At 46.9% G+C, this 19,903-nt stretch overlaps 1 protein-coding gene across 4 annotated transcripts in view; it reads right to left on the bottom strand.

The window, feature by feature from the left end:
- The window catches only part of LOC130528251 (inactive N-acetylated-alpha-linked acidic dipeptidase-like protein 2), a 350,820-nt gene that overhangs the window by 153,348 nt on the left and 177,569 nt on the right, over positions 1 to 19,903 (bottom strand). For all 4 annotated transcript variants that reach the window (XM_057037405.1, XM_057037407.1, XM_057037404.1 and 1 more), the window contains 3 exons: positions 16,420 to 16,590; positions 3,834 to 4,011; positions 2,859 to 3,023 (listed from right to left, as the gene is read on the bottom strand). In XM_057037405.1, coding sequence (XP_056893385.1) covers positions 2,859 to 3,023; positions 3,834 to 4,011; positions 16,420 to 16,582 — 506 coding nt within the window. In that variant the 5' untranslated portion in view covers positions 16,583 to 16,590. The remainder of the gene's footprint in view (positions 1 to 2,858; positions 3,024 to 3,833; positions 4,012 to 16,419; positions 16,591 to 19,903) is intronic.

The following is a 19,903-nucleotide window of genomic DNA, read 5'->3' as shown; positions in this document are numbered from 1 at the left end:
GATGCTGCTGATCCCTGTCCCTCCCAGACCTACAGCTGGACTATTGAAGAGGGACGTTATGTAGCTGTCAAGACAGCATGCTGTTTTGAAATGGCTTCCTCCATTTGTTTCTGCTTCCTTTGTTTCACACAAGTTCACACACGAGTGGACTCATGTAAATGTGCGTCCCCCAGAGGCAGATCAGGGCAGGGACAGTTTGCTTCAGGAAGTGGGGGCAACAACCTAACCTGCATGATTTTTGATGTTGGGGAAAGCCGCAACCCGCTTAAACCACTGTGACACCTTTCAAGAGACAATCCAGTCGCTACAAGAGACTGATGCTACAAGAGAGATGTTAAATTGCATTTGATCACCCACTGAACTCAGCATGATGCGGCCCAAACACATTTGTTTTGTTCACAGAAGTGTTTTCATGAGCAGCACATCAACGTAGCAACTGGCTCCAGTAAAGAAAAGTCCTAAAAGGCTCTCTGCTGCATAGCGTGCTCTGCTCACAGCACCCGGTGTCTCTACCCAGAGAATGGTGGCGCTGCAGCTGTGAGGAAAGACGTTGCATTATTATTTTTTATTTGAAAGCATGAGCTGATTGTATTCAGCAGAGCTTCATTGCAGCTCTAAATTTAAGCTCCTTCATGTTGGCTGGACTAACAATAATAAAGCTCCTTTCATTCTCTACGTCACATAGAGGTGATCCTCAATACTGTGTGTCAGGGCCACCCTACAGTATAAGATGTAGCTGATGTATCATGTTGGATGATGGAGGACAGAGCGGACATTTAACCTGGCGGTTCTGTGCATGCACAGCACCTCAGAGGTAGCAAAATTCAACCAGGAAAAAAGCCATATAGATTTGCTCCGTGCGTCTCCCATGGTCATTAAACACACAAGATTAGAGTTAACATATGTCATGTATCAATCCCACATGCTGGGAGCATCCTTTGAGAGGGAGTATCCATATAAAAAATTGATTTGTGATTATTTTTAGAGGGTTACGTTAGCACAAATAGATGTCACACAATTATTGATAAAAGCATAGTTAGCAAAATTCGACAAGGTCGCAAAAATGGACAAAGGACAGCATCAGGAATGTGAGGAAACATTCCCATTCAGGAGTCACCTTGCTGCCTCAGCATGGACACTCATCTGTCCCAAACAGGTGTAGAAGAATGATAAGCACAGACTGAGAAAACCTATTGAAATAATTAGACTAAGAAATAAAGGATTCATCGTAAACTGGTCTAAACTGGTTTTGGAAACCAATGAAGGAACCAGAAACCAATTAAAAGAGTCCCAGTTGTTTGCAGAACCTCACACGCCACTGCCATGACCTGCAACACCATTATTTTACAGAACCTTAGTGTATAGATGTCAGTAATGATCATAATTGTGTTATTGGTCAAATTAATTCGAAATGTCTGTAGAAAATTGGAAATGAATAAACTTCAAACGACTGACATGAATACTGTTAAAATTGTCACATCAGACTTGATTGTGAGGCTTTTTTAAACCAGCCCACCTTTATATTTCTGGACATGCTGCCACTTCGCTCTTCTGAGTCTTTGTCTCCTATAAAAGCCTTTCAGCTTTGTTTCTAATGGAAGAACGGATAATTTTGCTCAGAGCTGCTGCTTTCTTCTCGGCTGATGACCCTGGAGCGAGCGAGCGAACACACGCACGCGCGAACACACGCACGCGCGCACACACACACGCTCGCGCACACACACACGCTCGCGCACACACACACGCTCGCGCACACACACACACACACACCACACACACACACACACACACACACACACACACACACACACCTGGAACGCTGCACATGCATCTTCAGCACAAAAGCACCGTGCGGTTGCACTGATTTATTCCTGCTGGTTTTGCTCCTATTGCTCCATGCACAGTGACACATGTGCATGTTTATCTACAGATCTGCAGCTTCCTGTTCTTCATGCGTCTGTGAGTCACAGCAGCTTTGTGCTTAATGCAACATACAAGCTAGCAAGCCTAACGTGTTTCCAGGTGCCAGAGTTCCCAGAGAAAAGCGCTCAGAGATTCTGGCTGAGTAGATGGATTTAGATGGACATGTTCAACATTTCCACGAAAGATCACTCTGGAAATCTCACGTCTCTTAAATCCGTCTAATCTGATGCAGACATTAATTTCATGTCAGCTCACAACAACAACATGGCTGCAAACATGAGGCAGGTGCTCATCATCCTGGTTTCACTGGGAAAAGATCAGACCAGAGACATGCTGTGGGAACAATTGCAGGTGAATAAAGATAAGGAGAGTCGCCTAAAGGATCACCTACCTACCTTTCACCTTGCAGAAGTGCCCTTTGAGAGTGTGAAGTGCTTCGATGCACTTGTGTAATAATGATGAATTGATGAAATCCAGTCATCTAGCAACAGGAAACCAACATTCAGGAATCTACTCAATCCAGAGGCTCTTAAAGTAGATTTACAAGTGTTCACTCCTTTCTAATCTAGTGTTCTTATTTGGGATGATGAACCCTGTATTTTCACTGTTTCATGAATGGCCATTGTTGTGGCTCATCAGCCAGTCAAGGAATGATAGAAACCACATGGTGCGGGTCACCTGACCCAGCAGGGGGTGAAGTTTTAATGCCTAGGTGGGGATATATGTTCACCTGTTTGCAGAGAGACCTCAGCACTAGTGTTGCAGGTGGAAGGAGGAATCTTTTCCCTTGCAGAGCAAGAACAGCGGTCCAGTTTCGACTGTCCTTACAGTGACTTGATCAGATGATCATAATCCCTGAATGACACTTGTGTCATAGAAACGCACACTCACTCAGAACGTCTTCCTTTGTGTGTACAGTAACATCGCAATCTTACTTGTGAAGAGCATCGATCTTCTCAGCTGAGATCTTTAGCAGCAGTTCCTCCAGCAGGTCTGAGCTGTCAGATGGCGGATCGGGTGCTTCCACACGAGCAGGTGTGTGAATAAGCCAGCCAAACAGGAGACCCAGGACAAAAAGGCTCAACCCTGCTGACACATACCTGCGTAGAAATGGGTGACAGGTGAGTTCAGGTTTTGCAGGCTGTCAACAACACCCATTTTGTTTTGTGTAGGGGCCAAAAACTCAATGTTTTGATTTTAGCAAAGGTCCCAAAAGTCTGAAAATATCCAAGGCTGTTTTTATTGCACACCCAATTGTCCAGTAGTGTGCTATTTCTATTTTAGATGTCTTCCCACAGTAGATATAAGATTACACCCCTCCACTTCCTGCTGCCTGGAGCACAGCTTCAGACCAAACCCTGGCACTCCTGTGTTTCCTGACACTCATCATCTGATGGCTGTTAGTCAGAGGAGCAGTCCCTCCCTAAACTTTCTCAAACTCGAGCTAGCCGTGGCATCATTGTAATATGCTTTTTTCTCTATGTTTCCTTTCTGGTTGAGCTGTTACATCACAAGATAAACAGCTGGAGTCAGGCAGCAGAGCAGCATCTGTGACAAGAGGAAGATGGAGAATGAACTTTTGCTCATCTCATACATAAAAGAACCGTTAATATTTAGATAGGCTCCACACTGGCCCTCGTAGTCATGGCAGCTTTCTTGGATGTTTTTGTCCGGGCTCTTACACCAGTGTGGAGGTGGTGGAGCATTGATTTTCCATCACATTATCTGGGGGCCTTCATTAGATATGGAACATAGATATCTGTCAGAAACTGGTCGTGACATTAGAGCTCTAATATTCATTCCAGGAGAGTGCCATTTCCTTCATTTATAGTAACTCTGAATTGACAATATAAATTGCACAAGCAGGCTCTCTTTAGTTCAGGAGGTAGTTTTTCCAGTCTTTCTGTCACCTTAGAAGGAAACAATGGAGTCGTCGTTGGCCTTTATGTGCTGGTGCTCTGGTGAAGTGAGAGATGTAGTCGGGATCTTCCTGCAGCCTTTCAAATCGCCCATGAGGTGAAACAGAGACTGATGGCTGGATTGGTTCCATCAGCTCAGGGTCAGGATCAGGGCCCTCTTCAGAACATCCTGAAAGTCACACGATGAAGCGTTATTGTTGTGATTGATCTTTATGTGTCACTGTGACATTACTGTGTAGATCCATCCAGTCCGTCCCACCAGTCAGCGGGAGCTTCAGAGGCCTGTGTGAGGAAAATATGGCACCAAGTCCCACCACTCAAACTCAAAGACCGCAGCCAGTCCAAGCCCACAACTTTCTTGCAATAATCTTCGCTAACCACTATAGTTTCGTAATACGGATCACTTTGCAAATGGAGAATGATAAAAAAAGAGAAAAAAAGAAAAAAAAAAGTGTTTTAAAAAAATAATAATTTACCTCGTTCGCTGTTGAAAGCTTAGAGTAAAAAAAACTGCAGGCACAACTAAAACCTTTCTTCAAAGCTTGAAAGTGCAGCTTTAGGGCACAGTCTGTTGCAGCTACAGCTGCAGGAAACATCTCCCATGAAATAAAACGCTATCTCTTAAAAGTGACATTTATGTTTCATAGATGGGGAAATATTAATTTATATGAAGAAAATTAAAACCAGGAAGAAGAAAGAAATCTGCATCCATCTGATTGAAGTTGGACCCTAGACAGAAAACGCATCATTTTCATCAGTTATTGATGATTGCCACACAAAGGTCCTCCTTTCTGTCTCTGCTCTCACCCAGGACTTTTCTCCAAACCTCAGTTCCATTAGAGCATCCTCTGTTTTTAGTTTGGGTGGAGGCAGAAATTCTTCCATGTATGCTGCAGACTGCTGGAGCTTGAGAATGTATCCCTTTGTGGTTTCCTTCTAAAAGATCTATATATTTTAGCTAGCAGTGCTAAATTTAAAATCATGGATTTTCACTGGCAACAATCCCTTAAAAAAAAAAAAAAAAACAAAAACAACACGCTTTTCTGGAGGGACTGTTTAACACATGGCCCAACACTGAAGACCTTCTGTTACATCACCAAATTTGGATACAGTTTTCAGCTCCTGCTGAAATTTCAATCATGCCAGCCAGATTGTGTCAGGTTGCATGTCTCCCTTTTATTAGTGAAAGAAAGATATTCTGGCAATCTTCAGTATCTGGAGCGACTTAAGCTACAGTCTGTTGATCGGGAACAGTGGCCAGTGGACTTCAGTGGCTGTCATGCATGTGAAACCATGTGATCAGACAGATGAATGCTGGCACCCCTGAGGTCTGAGACCTGAGTGAATTTGTGATTTATGGCTGATAGGAGTCACTCCAATCCTCCCCCACTGTGGGCATTAGTAGCATCAGCAGGGTGTGAACGTGGTGAACAAGTTCTGATTTCTAACAGATATGCTGAAAACCATCCATATCCTGCTGATAGCCAACAGGGCCCTTGTTCAGTAGAGCTGTAGTTTCTAACCAAGACATCATTAGATTCTCAACAGGATCTAAATTAAGACACCATGTGTCTATACATGTCTCTCTGTTGGAGTAGGGTGTAAGAAAAGATGTTAGTAGATGGAAGATAGAAGAATAAAGCAGGATAAACTGCAGGGACATAGATCAGCTGTCAGAACCTGGTAAGAAGTGAACTTCAGACGCAGGGTGTGAGTTGTCTGTGGCTAATCCTAATAACAATACTTTAAAAAAAAAAATACACTCAAAAAATCCAAAGCAAAAAAAAATAAAAAATAAAAAAGGTTTTACACTTACAAGACTCAGGTTAAGGACATGTCAGTTTGATTGGCAACTTACTGGCACAACCAGGCACAGGCAGGAAAGCAGACTGGTGTAAATACCAAACTAATCAAGACCCAATGCGCATCAGGTGCGTCAACAAAATGGAGGGATGTTACGTTCAACCCTTTTGAGGGGATTAACGTAGAGACTAACAAACCACCAGGGAAAGATTTAAACAGACTGTCAAAACTGTGCTTTATTTCTCAACAGTACACACGTGCATATATCAGGAGTGGAGGGAGAGGTGGAACAAACGGATCTGTGCCAAAACAAAAGTCATAAAACAGGGCATCTTAAAACATCAAAAAACAATGGTGGCAACAGCCCATAACCTAGTGTAAATAACAATCAGACAATCTACGTGCGGCAATGTATGGGGTACCCCGTCCTTACCTAGCCCCACCTGCCCTCCACAAACTTTTCCTGTCCAACACAGAGCGAGAGAGCACGCGCGCGCCCCCCATGAAATGGGGGAGAGCCTTTAAAGCGGGAATCCGCTGGTGATTGGTCAGATAGACACAGGGGAGCCAATCCTAAGAGACCCCGGGAGTCCACAGGTGGTGTCAATCTTCCTCGTCACAAGCACTGCCTGCCTTTCGGTGTTCCACCAGTTCTCAGCCTCTAGATGGCGCTACCCTGTGAGGTCACCAGAAAACAAAGAACACAAAAAGAAACACCAACAACTCCCCTGACACGTAACAAGGGAAAACAAAACAAAGACAGGAAGTAGATGGGTGGAGCACCTGCTTATGATCAACAAATGTGAACAAAATCAGTTCACACCTAACACGAACTCGCAGAGCACTAACTGTTCAGTTTGTGATCAACGGGTTGTTGCACAATATAGAGAAACTCAACTGCAATTCCAAGATTTTGATTTGGAAATCCCACCACAATGTCCCACTGGTTTACCTTCACCTGTTTTATGATTGTCCCACAGGATCTTAGCTCAGTCCTTCTCCACCACCTTTGGAGGTGTGTTTCAATTTGACTTTAGAGTTTCTGGTATAAACTTGATCCAGACGTTTTTGTAGTAGCTACTTGGTTGTGATGTTCCATGTATGCTTTAGCTGCTAGGATCTTCTGGCCACAATTATATTTAACACCTTTTCTTCATTTTCACGTCTTTTTTACATTGTGACACTGAAGATATCACCACTGTGAATTAACACATCCTGTAAGTAGTAAGCAAAAAACTATGAAATATCTCATAGCATGTATTATAATCCAGATCCTTCAAAGTAGCCTTACTTTGCTTGGATCACTGCTTCACACACTCTTGACCTCTCAATCAGCTTCATGGGGTGGTCACCTGAAATAGTTTTCCAACAGCCCTGAAGGGGACCTATAAGATGAGGACCACCTTTTTCCTTTAAGCTGCAGTCGATCTCATCCCAAAACATCTGGACTGTGTTTAGGTCAGGTGACTGTAGAGGTTAGGTCAACTGACTTCATCATTGTCTTTCTTGGGGTCAGATAGCACTTTCATAACCTGGAGGTGTGTTTAGGCTCACCGTTCTTTTAAATAACAAATGGTAGAGGGTTCAACTAAACACGAATCAAGAGGGGGGCATGTGGCTACTGTGGTAGCCATGCATCATCAATTTTGTATAAATCCCCAACAGTTTGACCTGGTGGCACTTTACATTGGACCCATGCATGATGAGACCATGTCCATGAATGTCCTCAGTCATCCAGGTCAAGTTTAGGAGTTTTTCCAGTTTTTCCTCCTGAGTGGGAAGGGGTTCAGCTGCCAGCGTGCACTCTGCCCACTTAAGACTGTATGATCCCAAATATATTTGGCCCTTTCAAGGACTCAGGTGCACTAAACCCATGTATTGCTGACCGATTTAAAATCAAATCAAATCAATCTTTATTTATATAGTGGCTTTTACACCACCCACTGGAACACCAGTTGGGAGTGATCAGAACTCTCCAACACTGGGCCAGAGAAATACCCACCACATCCCAAGGCAGAAAGAAGGAACAGGACCACATTAGGAGGATCCTCCAGAAACACGACATACCGGTTCATTTCAAACCCAGCAACACTCTCAGACAGAGGTTAGAACACCCAAAGGACAAGACACCAAGACCCAAACAAAGTAATGTTGTTTATGCTGTACAGTGTCAGGAGGAATGCAAGGAACTGTACATTGGGGAAACCAAGCAACCCCTCCACAGAAGAATGGCACAACACAGACGCGCCACCTCTTCGGGTCAAGATTCAGCAGTCCACTTACACCTAAAGGAGAGTGGGCACTCCTTCGAGGACAGCCAAGTAAGGATACTGGCCAGAGAAGACCGCTGGTTTGAAAGGGGGGTCAAGGAAGCTATCCATGTCAAATTGGAAAAACCATCCTTAAACAGAGGTGGTGGCCTGAGGCACTTCCTATCACCCACATACAATGCAGTCCTCCACTCCTTCCAACAGCAAAACAAACATTCACACCATTCCAGGAGACCCAGTGACTCACCACCATGTGATCCAGCAGACAAAGGGGAGACACCTCAACAGAAACTAGGTGAACGACACAACCAACGACCCTGCTAACGACTCTCAGATGACCACCCAGATCATTAGCATGCAAATGGTCCACAGGGGCTATATATTTTCAAGCTCTCTCCCCAGCGATTTCAGAACTGAAGAAGCCTTCTGGATAGAAGGCGAAACGTCTTCAAGAGAAGAAACCCAGTCCAGTTGACAGAGAAAACTACCTTGGATGCTTCTAGAGACTGTTTTAATGTGCCAGTTGAAGAATAGATTTTGATCAAAAGTTACTCCAAGATTCCTTACACAGAGACTAGATGTTAATGAAATACCATCTAGAGTGATCATGTGATCTAATCTATCCCTGAGAGGTTCAGGACCAAACACAATGACCTCAGTTTTTCCAGAGTTAAGGAGGAGGAAATTTGAAGACAACCAAGACTTTATGTTTTTAAGACAGGTCTGAAGCTTCCCTAACTTCTCTGTCTCCTCTGGATTCATGGATAGATATAGCAGAATTTCATCAGCATAACAATGAAAATGTATTACATGCAGCCAAATAATGTTTCCTAAGAGAAGCATGTACAAGGTGAAAAAGATTGGTCCAAGAAGAGATGAACTCCATGGCTAACCTGAAGAGGTTAATGGCTAACCTGAGGAGGTTAGCCATGAAGAGGGAATGCCATGGACATGAGCAAACTGGTATCTATCTGATAAATACCATCTAAAATAGTCTAGTGCTGTCCCTTTAATGCCAATCACAAGTTCCAGTCTCTGTAACAGGATGCTGTGATCAACTGTATCAAAAGCAGCACTGAGGTCCAGAAGAACCAGCATAGAAACCAGTCCATGATCTGAAGCTACAAGAAGATCATTAGTAACATTAATAAGTGCTGTTTCTTTGCTTTGGTGAGCTCTAAAGCCTGATTGAAACATCTCAAACACACCACCTTCTCAAGAATTTTAGATATAAAGGGAAGGTTGGATATTGACCTATAATTTGCTAATATGTCAGGATCCTGTGATGTTTTTTTAAGCAACAGCTTAATCACTGCTTCCTTGTAGGACCGGGGTACATAACCTGTCACTAAAGAACAATTGATCTGGTCCAGGATAGAACTGCCTATCATTGGTAAAACATCCTTCAACAGGTGTGTTGGTATGGGATCTAAAAGACACGTGGTGGACTTCTGAATTAGTGAAGACGCCTCAGAAAAATATATAGGGCTGAAGGAGTTTAAGGGCTCGTTGGAGACCCTGTATGTTCCCACAGTCAGCACATCTGGTGATGGTCCAGTTGTTGGGATGGCGTGGTTAGCTTTTTCTCTGATAGCTAGAACTTTATCAGTGAAGAAGCTCATAAGGTCTTCACCACTAAGGGAAGAAGGGATACGTGGATCTAAAACACTGTGATTCTTGGTTAATTTGGCCACGGTGCTGAAAAGAAACCTGGGGTTGTTCTGCATCCTGGTCTGGACCCTGGTTTGTCAGGTCACTTTGGGTCAAATAAAATTGGCCAAGTTACTAGAAATGAGAGAGGCACCATCCTGGGTGGGATGGACACCGTCTCTCCTAATCAGACCAGGTTTCCCCCAAAAAGTGCTCCAATTGTCTACAAAGGCCACCTGGTTTTCGGGGCACCATCGTGACAGCCAGCGACAAAGCGACGACATGCGACTAAACATTTCATTGCTGGCCAGTTTGGGGAGGGGACCAGAGAATGCTACGGCATCCGACATCATTTTTGCGTAGTTGCACACCGACTCGTTTACTTCTCGCCAGCAGCTAGATTTGCTTCTATGTCGCCCACTCTGGCCCCTGGAATGCACTTAACTATGGTTGCTGGAGTCAGCTTCATGAATCGCAAAACAGAGTTGCCAACTACCAGAGTCAGTTTCTCAGCAGGTGTTCCTTATTGCCTTTCCTTTGTCGTGGTTTCTTTGCAGCTATTTGGTCATAAATGCCTGATTCTTGCAGTTGGTGGAGGGACATACTATATCTGAGAGAACAGAACTTTGTGTGGTATTTATCTGGGCCCTAATCTAAGGAGCTGTTAACTGCTGGTGTCTCAGGTAAACTTCTCAGCAACAGAGGTGACTCTTGGTCTTCCTTTCCTGGACGGTCCTCCAGTTTCGTCATTAAAAAGTAGACATAGTCTCATGGCCAGTGTTTTGTGCCATTGGATTGTGTTTTCTTTTCCTGGTTCTCTCACTAGGGGACGTGGTGGATTCACTTTGGTACCGTTTGCTGGTGACGGCTATGCCTGCAGCCGGTTATCATTCAACACTTTTGAAAAGCCGTTGTCTTCTGTTTACCAACGTCTGATTGTTTCATCTGCTTTGTGGTATACATGGCTCTATGGCGTCTTCTCATGAGTCATACCTTCGAGTAACTCTTTCCATGTTCTTATGCCTTTTCCTACGTCACCACGTGCCCCTCATTTGGAGGAATGACCTGCACTTCACGTACCTCACTTTTAGCGGCGCAGTGCAATGTAATCTCAGTTCAATTAGTCTTGTTCAAACACTGCCAGCTGCTTGTCTGCTTGTCCACCATGAACTGTGTGCTTAACAATTACAATCAGACCAATATGGACCCGGCAGACAATGACGCTGGTCGGCAAGCTATGGTGGCAACCTTATTGCTGAGCACGACAAACTTCTGTTGGATATGTATATGGAGCTCCCTAGAGAGTCTTTTGTCTAGTGTCACCAGCCCCTCCTACACAGTCTCCCGCCACTCCTCCAGAGCCTCCGATCCTTTGCATTCAGCACCTTCTTTTTTCACTGCCCCACATGAGCAACACGGCCCGATTCCCGAGAAGTAATTGGGTGAACCAAGCAGGCACAGTAGTTTTTTGTGAAAATGCTCCTTGTTTTTTTGATCTGCAGCCATTGATGTACCCTACTGATAGGGTTAAGATTGTGTTTATTGTTAATTTATTATCAGGAAGGCTGCGCAGTGGGGCACCGCTGTAATTCAATCAATCAATCTTTATTTATATAGCATCTGTTGCAATCAAAATTGTTTCTAGGCGCTACAGAATCCCCTGTAACCCCCAACAAGCAACAGTGGCAAGGAAAAACACCCACTGTGCAGCACCTCTGACCCAGGGCACTTCAGGTAAACACAAAGAGACGATTCAATAATTTATGATTCACACGTCTTCCTCCCCTATAGTCCTGGATGCCACCTGGCTAGCTCGCCACAACCCACAGTTTGACAAGTCAGCCAGAAGGCTCACTAGCTGGAGTTTAAGCTGTAGAAATCATTCCCCGTGGGAGCAGGTTTTGCTGTCCAGAAGGATGGCTCTCTCCAAACCTGTATTGACTATCAAGGACTCAATGACCTCACCTCCAAAAATAAGTACCCTTTATCCCTTTCCGACTCCACTTTTGGCCCACTCCATTAAACTCGGATCTTCTACAAACTCGACCTGTGGAGCGCTTGACACCTGATTCGGATTTTTCAAGGCGATGAGTGGAAAACCGCTTTCAACACCTTGTTGGGCACTATGACTATCTAGTCATGTCCTTTTGTCTGACCAATGCCCCCACGGTATTCCAGGCCTCGGTAAACAACATTCTTTGTCTTTGAGACAAGTGGCGGTTCTCTCCCAGCGCGATCCAACTCACCAGAAGCTCCATCCCTGTGCCTTCTTCAGCCAGGTGCTTTCCCCAGCAAAGGTGAATGCACAATGTTGGAAATAAGGAATTGCTTATGGTTGTTCTGGCATTTCAGAAACGGAGACACTGGCTGGAGGGTTCGGCCCAACTGTTCTTGATCTGGACGGACCATAAGAACCTGTCCTATTGAGAAAGGCTAAGAGACTGAAGTCCAGACAGGCACGGTGGACATTCTTTCTGAGTCACTTCAGGTTCTTCCTCACGTACTGCCCTGGCTCTCACAACACCAAGCCAGTCCCCCTTGTTTTTGCCCGATCCCTCTCACTCTGAACCAAAGGCCCCATTCTGTCACCTCTGTTGTGATCCAGGATTCCCAGTTTGTTTGTCCTGCAGGGGGCGTGGTGGAGCCATGCTCCGGCCACCTGTTGGCGCACCTGCAGGACATCAGCGATCAGCCGCCTATTTAAGGCTAAGACTCCGGCCTACCAGTGTCAGAGGATTTCGTGTGTCTAGGTGTATCTGGTAACTTTGTTGGTTTTTGAGATTTTTGTGACTCCATGCTGGAGCTCGTTGTGTGCATTCCGGGGAAAGAATTGTAGCTGCCTGGCAGTCCAGGAGGACTGCCCTTTTGTGTTTGTTTAATAAAACCATTTTTTGGACCGTTCATCACTGCGTCTTGCCTGCGTTCGGGTCCTAAACCACCACGAACCGTAACAACCTCCCTGCATCATGGGAGCTGCCTCCTGGCAAGTGGAGAGGAGGGTAATGGGCCCCACAGCCGTCTCTTCATTTCGGACTCTTTGTTCCAGCTGATATCCTGCAGTGGAGACATTCTAAAACATTCTAAAATTCTTCAGAGGCCTCCGTCTCAGCTTCCTCTTCGTCCTCGTCGCTGGAAGCCTCGGATGACAGGGAGGACAGAGTCTCTAAATTGGCACCGCCACCAGCATTGGGGATCTTGGAGGGCTGGTCAGGGTGACAGTGATGGAACTCGCAGATGAGCTGCGCATCCAGGATGTGACGGGCCGGTACCCATGACCTCTCCTCTGGGCCGTATCCCTCCCAGTCTACGAGATACTGAAGACCCCTTCCACGGTGGCGGGAGCGCAGCAGGCGGCGAACTGTGAAGGCAGGACCCCCATCAATAATCCATGGAGGTGGTGGCGGCTGAGAAGCAGGCATCAACAGACTCTCTCGAACCGGCTTGATCCTGGAGACATGGAAGGTTGGGTGGATCCGCATGGCACGGGGCAGCTTGAGCCTGACAGCCGCAGGGTTGATGACCTTCTTGATAATAAACGGCCCGATGAACTTAGGAGCCAGCTTCTTGGACTCCACCCTCAAGGGAAGGTCTCGGGTCGAGAGCCATACCTTCTGCCCCACCAGGTAAGTGGGAGCCCGGGAGCGACAGCGGTTGGCTGCCGTCGAGTAACGGTCAGCTGCTCGTAGGAGAGCAGCCCTGGCCTGGGTCCAGGTCTGGCGGCAATGGCGGATAAAAGCCTCGACGGATGGACAGGAAGCCTCCCTCTCCAGGGCTGGGAACAGCGGCGGCTGGAAGCCATAGGCGCACTGGAAGGGAGAAAGTCCAGTGGCGGAGCTGGTTAGGGTGTTGTGGGCATATTCCACCCACAGTAGCTGCTTGGACCAAGTGGAGGGGTGTCTGGACGCCATGCAGCGAAGCGCCGTCTCCATCTCCTGATTCACCCTCTCCGATTGGCCGTTGGATTGAGGATGGAACCCAGAGGACAGGCTTACGGTGGCCCCGATGAGGCTGCAGAACTCCCGCCAGAATACGGACGTGAACTGGGGACCCCGATCAGAAACTACGTCCGACGGAAGGCCGTGGAGCCAAAATATGTGCTGTAGAACAAGTTCAGCAGTCTCCTTGGCCGACGGAAGCTTGGGTAGAGGCACAAAGTGGGCCATCTTGCTGAACCGGTCTACCACAGTCAGGATAGTAGTGAATCCGCCCGACAGTGGCAGACCGGTAACAAAGTCCAGCGAAATATGGGACCAGGGTCGATGTGGCACAGGCAGAGGTTGCAGGTAACCGGCAGGGGCCTGGCGGGAGGACTTGTGCAGACTGCAGATCGGGCAGGCGTTGACAAACTCTCTGGTGTCCTCCTCTAAAGTGGGCCACCAGAACCGCCGCTGCAGGACCTCTTTAGTGCACTGAATCCCTGGGTGCCAAGTGAGCCGGGAGCCGTGGGCCCATTGTAGGACGTCAGACCTCAGACCGTCCGGGACAAACAGGCGGTCAGGAGGGCAGGAGCTGGGACCAGGTTGGTTCTCCAGGGCAGCCTTTACACGCTCCTCCACCTCCCAGGTGAGAGAAGCCACAAGGCAGGGAGCAGGAAGAATGGTGTCTGGGTTGTGGGGTCGATGAGGGGGCAGGGAGGTAGCCTTAGCCTTGCTGAACACCTCCCGGAAGTCATGGTACTCGGAGGGTACCGCAGACAGGTCGGGGGCCGGAATGGATTCGACTGATAATAGAGGCGCGGCAGCTAGATTAAGGCAGACCTGGTGACAGGAGGAACTCCACCCCAGAATGGAACCCGTCGCCCAGTCAATGTGGGGGTTGTGACGACGGACGGTCGATACCCAGCTGGACGGCGAGCTCCTCATCGATCAGGCTGACATCAGCCCCGGAGTCAATGAAGGTGGCGAGGGTGTGAGGGCCCCCCGCCAACAGAAGCCGGACGTGAAACAATGGCCGTGGGCAGGGGGCAGAGTCTTGAGTCCGGCTAAGCAGTCCGCCCCCGTCTACTGCTGAGCCCTCCCCTTTTACTGGGCAATGAGAGACAAAGTGCCCAGCCTGTCCGCAGTAGAGACAGAGGTTCCCCTGTCGTCGTCGCTCTCGCTCCGCAGGAGTCAGGCTGGTGCGTCCCACCTGCATGGGTTCGGCCCCCCCAGATGCGGGCCCTGTGAGAAGGTTGGAGGCGGCTGGAGATCCTCGCAGGCGGGCAGACGACCGGTGCTCCGCCTCTCCCTGGCGTAGCTCTCTTCTCCTTGCCTGGACGCGCCTGTCCAGCCTTGAAGTCAGGTTGATGAGTCCATCAAGGGAGGGCGGAAGATCAAAGGGAACCAACACATCCTTTATATATGGCGCTAGCCCATTGAGGAAGGCGTAGCACTGGGCTGCTGGGTTCCAGTCACTAAGCCGGGCCCGGGTACGGAAGTCGATAGCGTAGTCAGCAATGGGCCGACTTCCCTGCTTCACGCTCATGAGTCTCCCGGTGGCATCCGGACCCAGAGAAACAGGCCCAAAAACCTTACGAAGCTCCGCAGAGAAGGCCTGGAAAGAGGAACAGGCCGGTGTGCCCCTCTCCCACTCTGCCGTTCCCCACAGGCGTGCTCTGCCAGTCAGGTGATTGATGGTAAAGGCGACCTTCGCCGCCTCCGAGGCGAAGGTGTAGGGCTGCAGAGCAAACAGGATTGAACAGTTCGTGAGGAACGGATTGCAGCCCTCTGGGTCCCCAGAATAACGCTCTGGGGTTCCCACCCGGGGCTCTGGAGCAGTGCCTGGTGGGGGAGCAGGAACCGGAGGAGGAGGAGCTGGAGCAGGAACCGGAGCGGCCGGTTGTGACACTGAGACCACCAGCTGTTGGACCTGGGTGGCTACTGACCTTAATGCCTGCTCCAGGGCCGATGCTGTCTGCCGAGCCTCCGCAGCATTGGAGGCTAGCTGGGCCTCGAATTGTTGGAGCCTTCCCTCCACTTGGTCCAAACGAGACTGAGGTGGAGACGAGTGTGCTGGGTCCATGTCTTGGCCAGATTGTACTGTGACGGGTGCAGTTAGGACCCAAATGCAGCACTCTGGAAAGCTGGACCGTAGTAATGACTTTTATTAACACACGGGCAAACAGGAACTCAGGCAGACCAGGAAACACAGGAAATAGTCCGTTCTTCAGGCTCTGGGCCCGCACAAAGTCTATGGGTTGCAGGCTCGGGGAGTGGGACGACCAGCAGCGAAGTCCGAGCCGGGCGGAGAAGTCTAAACCAGGTGAGCAGACAGGAACCAGAGACGCTGAGGCAGAAGTCGTAGTCAGGGGCAGAAAGCAGGTAGGTTGTCCGGGGAACAGGCAAGGCAGGCAGAACAAAGACAGGCAGGGTCGGTAACGGGTAATCCGGCAGGGAAACAATGCTGGACAGTCACGCATGAAAGCAGAAGAACAATCTGGCACTGAGTGAGTGTGAGGCTGGAGAATATATACACTGGTAGGTGAGCTGATTGATGAGTGAGGGCAGGTGTGTGATCAGTGACTGAGAGCAGGTGTGTGATCAGTGACTGAGAGCAGGTGTGGTGATCAGAGGGTGTGGTGTGAGCAGGGCAGTGGAAAGTACTGGGACAGGAGGGAACTGGGGAAAAGGGGCTGTGACAGTTTGTTCCTTATTCTTTTCAAAATTAAAGTTTATTTTCTTGAGATTTTCAGCATGTTTTTACATTATGTGTTTATACTTGATCCCAAAGTTAACTGAAATACATCTTTGATATATCTTACTCTCTGATCGTTCTCTCTCAGACTGACTCTTCAAAATGATCCAAGCACAGATGCAGCACAGTCACGCTGTGTTACTCAGTCACTGCTGGATTGCTGTGCCATTTTGAACTGCTACCTGATCTCTGGAAGTCCACGTGTTGCATCTGTGAACAATCCATGCTGGGTCCTGCTTCTGGTAATTCCTCCTTGTCCATCTCCCAGTCCAGCTCCAGACCCTTGGCACAGTGGAGGACTTCCATTGGGGCCCCCTGAGCATCACTAACCTTCCGGTATGCCATGGCGTCACCTGAATATGCAAAGCAACATCTTGTGTTTTAGAAACGATCACAAATCCTGTGTTATCTTATTTCATTTTCAGTGTTGTGAAGTCTGTAACTCACCTGCATCTGTGACTCAAAGTAAGGATTGTACTTGTCTGTTTGTCTGTCTTTAGGAATATGAAATGTTAAACCTCTTGGCTAATGTCTTTGTGTGTCATCATGTTCCACACATGCACATGCTCACATTACATACCGTTCACTTTAAGCTTTGTTATCTAAATGATCTGCCCAGAAAACCGTTGGGGAAAAGCATACAACCACAACATTGGAGCCACATTTCCTGCTCATTCTTCACTGAAAAAGCTGCTAAATGACACAGCTGGCTGAGAAAAGAGAAGTCAAATCAAAGAAAACAGTCTACTGGAGCTGGAACATACCCCTCTAAGTGGATCTCTCCCCATACACTCACATTCAGGCAGAATTCCCAGTAAGGATGTAGGAATAAGACATCACGCGCAGTCAAGCTGAAGCAGAGGGGGCTGATCTTCACTGTCAGGATCTTGCTCAAGGACACTTTGGCATGTACTGTGAAAGGACCCAGGATGACTGGTTGACCGACCGACTGACTGACTGACTGACTGACTGACTGACTGACTGATCAACCAACCAACTGCATGGCAACATGAATCAGAATCGAGGTGAGATTCTGGAATTTCCTGGATTCAGTCTCCAATACTTCTGCCCAGATGAAGGATCCTGTAGAACAGAAGTTCATATAGGTTCTGATCTCTTACAAACACATACACATGGCTTGGTGACAGTGACAGCCATCACTCAAACATTCATGGTTCAAATCTCATTTTTTGGGGAGGAAGATAACAAAAAGACTTTAGCGTTGTTACATGAAATTAATGATCCAAATATCCAAATTGACAGTTTCCCCACATTAAACGAGTGCTGCTAAGGTTCAAATATGTTCTTGATGGAGCTCATCTTGTTGGACCCTGTCGGCCACAACAAATGATCTGGTACTCTGGTTAATAAATCACGGCAAAAGGTGGTGGAGCAAAGCTGGCTTCTCTGCCTGCAGCATGCTTCAGACATAAATTCTGAGTTTTTTTACAGCACAGTTTCATCTTTTTATGATTTTGTATCTGATCTTGGTGCCTAGAATGGCCACATTCACTATTGATAAAACTATTTTACAAAAGGCCTAACTACAGTCCTGCTGAATGAAGAAATCACTGGAACCAGCCTGACAAACTGAATCTGAAAACAAAACACATCTTCTCACCATTCACATAAGTTTGAGAAAAGGTTACAGAGCCACCACGGAACCATTTCTAGATTTCCTTTTCTTAATATACAAACTATTCCTTTAAAATGAAATATTACAGCTATAACTTCTGTTCCCTGGAGAAGAATGCGGTACAACACATAATGTAAAGAATGCCACATCCCTGCATAACTGTTGCTGAAGATACCTGTATTCCCGCCTTTAAAGTAGATGTGCTGTGGTGATGTATATGAGGCTGCCTGCACATATGCTCTTCACCGAGCTAGACTCCATATAGCCATATAATTTACGTCCCTTTGTGTTGATTAGCTCAGTACAAAATGTTGTATGGGATGTGTTACCAAACCAGGGTCCAAACACTGACACTCTAGCGAATTGTAGACCCAACAGAGAGGACAGTGTAAGCCAAAAAATGTGCTGTCCTGTTCAAATGGAACAACGGGTACAGTGATGACCAAGTGGCGCAACATAAATATCACTCATAGATCCTGTAACAAAGACCATTAAAGTAATCATGCTACTGGTTTAATGTGCCAGAAGACCTTTGCTACAATGTGCTAGAGGGGTGGCCTCCACGAGCCAAGGTGAAAGCCTCTGTTGAAACAGCATCTTGGCCCTGTCTGGTCAAATAAGTGCGCACCTTGGCTATGGTCTATGTAGGTACATAATATATGCACAGGGTACAAAGAATGCAACCTGTCCTGCTCCTCCGAAGTAAATGGAGTGGGAGAGAAGCTCAAACTGGGAAACATTTTGGTTATGCCAAAATGACAGCTCCAAGTAGTTCATGTGGAGTCTGTGTTGCGCTCACTGCTGCAAAATTGTATCTGTGGACCTGCAGAGCCATGTTTGTCTCCAGAAATTAAACTCTCATGGGCTGAGCTCCAGAGCTGGCTACAATGAATATAAGCACCGGGTTCCCTCAATGCCCTCCTGTCATGGAAAGTCCCCAGGCAGACATGGAAAGTCGAACATTAGCAGTCTGTGGGTAGCTAGTGGCTAACACCAACAGGAGCAGTTTAGATAACTTACGTTGACTGGAAGATGAAGACAAAGCTGACTAACGCCCCCTACTTAGCGAGCCTCAAGATGAAACATGTAAGAACTGAATAATGACTGGTGAGGCTGATATATGCATATCCACGCTTTTTTTAAATTATTATTTTGGTGTGAAAAATGTTGTATCATAACTGCATACAAATTTCAAGTCAACAAGATTTGAAGAAAGGAAATGGAGCAGCACCACTAATAAAGCAGCAGCAATTCTGGAGTTCAGCCAATGACTCTTCATGGTCTCCATTAGATGATTGATTAAAGTCGGTTGAAAAATTTACACCAGTCAGCGAAGGAAAAAGGATGAATGGAGTGATGCAACAGCTGCTCTCTCTGACCTTCTCATCCCTCCTTAATCAGGTGGCAGACGTAAGGAACAACATTGGTATGCTGGAACAGGATTTCCCTTCACACCACTTCTTATATCAAAAGGTGCATATCTGGAAAACGCCTGTTCAAGGAACAATGTTATCCTTAATCATCATTCAAGTCATCTTATGTATCTGTGACTGTCACATCTTGTCATTAATGATGTTGGGGTGAGCATTGTACGCTGCTGAGGCGGTCAGACTTGCATAAAGCTATCAAGTCTTTTTGCATTTATACCCTTGATTTACGTGAGATGCTGCTCGCTGCTCATATGCAGCCTCCAGATTACATTTTTCTACAATTACCAGGCCTACACTTTATATTTAACAATTCAGCATTTTTGAAAGTAAGACAATCTTCTCCAAAGTAGGAGAGCACCCACCATCAAGATCATTTTACTACCCAGGTGACCGTAGTGGTTTTTGGTATGGGCTATGTGGACAAGTGCCCAGGGCCCAATCTGTGTAGGGGCGCATTGTGCATGAGAGGAAAAACTAAATATTGCTCTAATGCTGCTAATCAATCTTTATTTATATAGCGTCTTTTACAATCAGAATTGTTTCAAGGCGCTTTCCAGAATCCCAGGGCCTAATAGCAGACAAGCAACAGTGGCAAGGAAA

The sequence above is a fragment of the Takifugu flavidus genome, chromosome 7 (genome assembly GCF_003711565.1).
Source record: "Takifugu flavidus isolate HTHZ2018 chromosome 7, ASM371156v2, whole genome shotgun sequence".
In the NCBI taxonomy this organism is placed as follows: Eukaryota; Metazoa; Chordata; class Actinopteri; order Tetraodontiformes; family Tetraodontidae; genus Takifugu; species Takifugu flavidus.
This window is presented reverse-complemented; position numbering and strand designations above follow the sequence as displayed.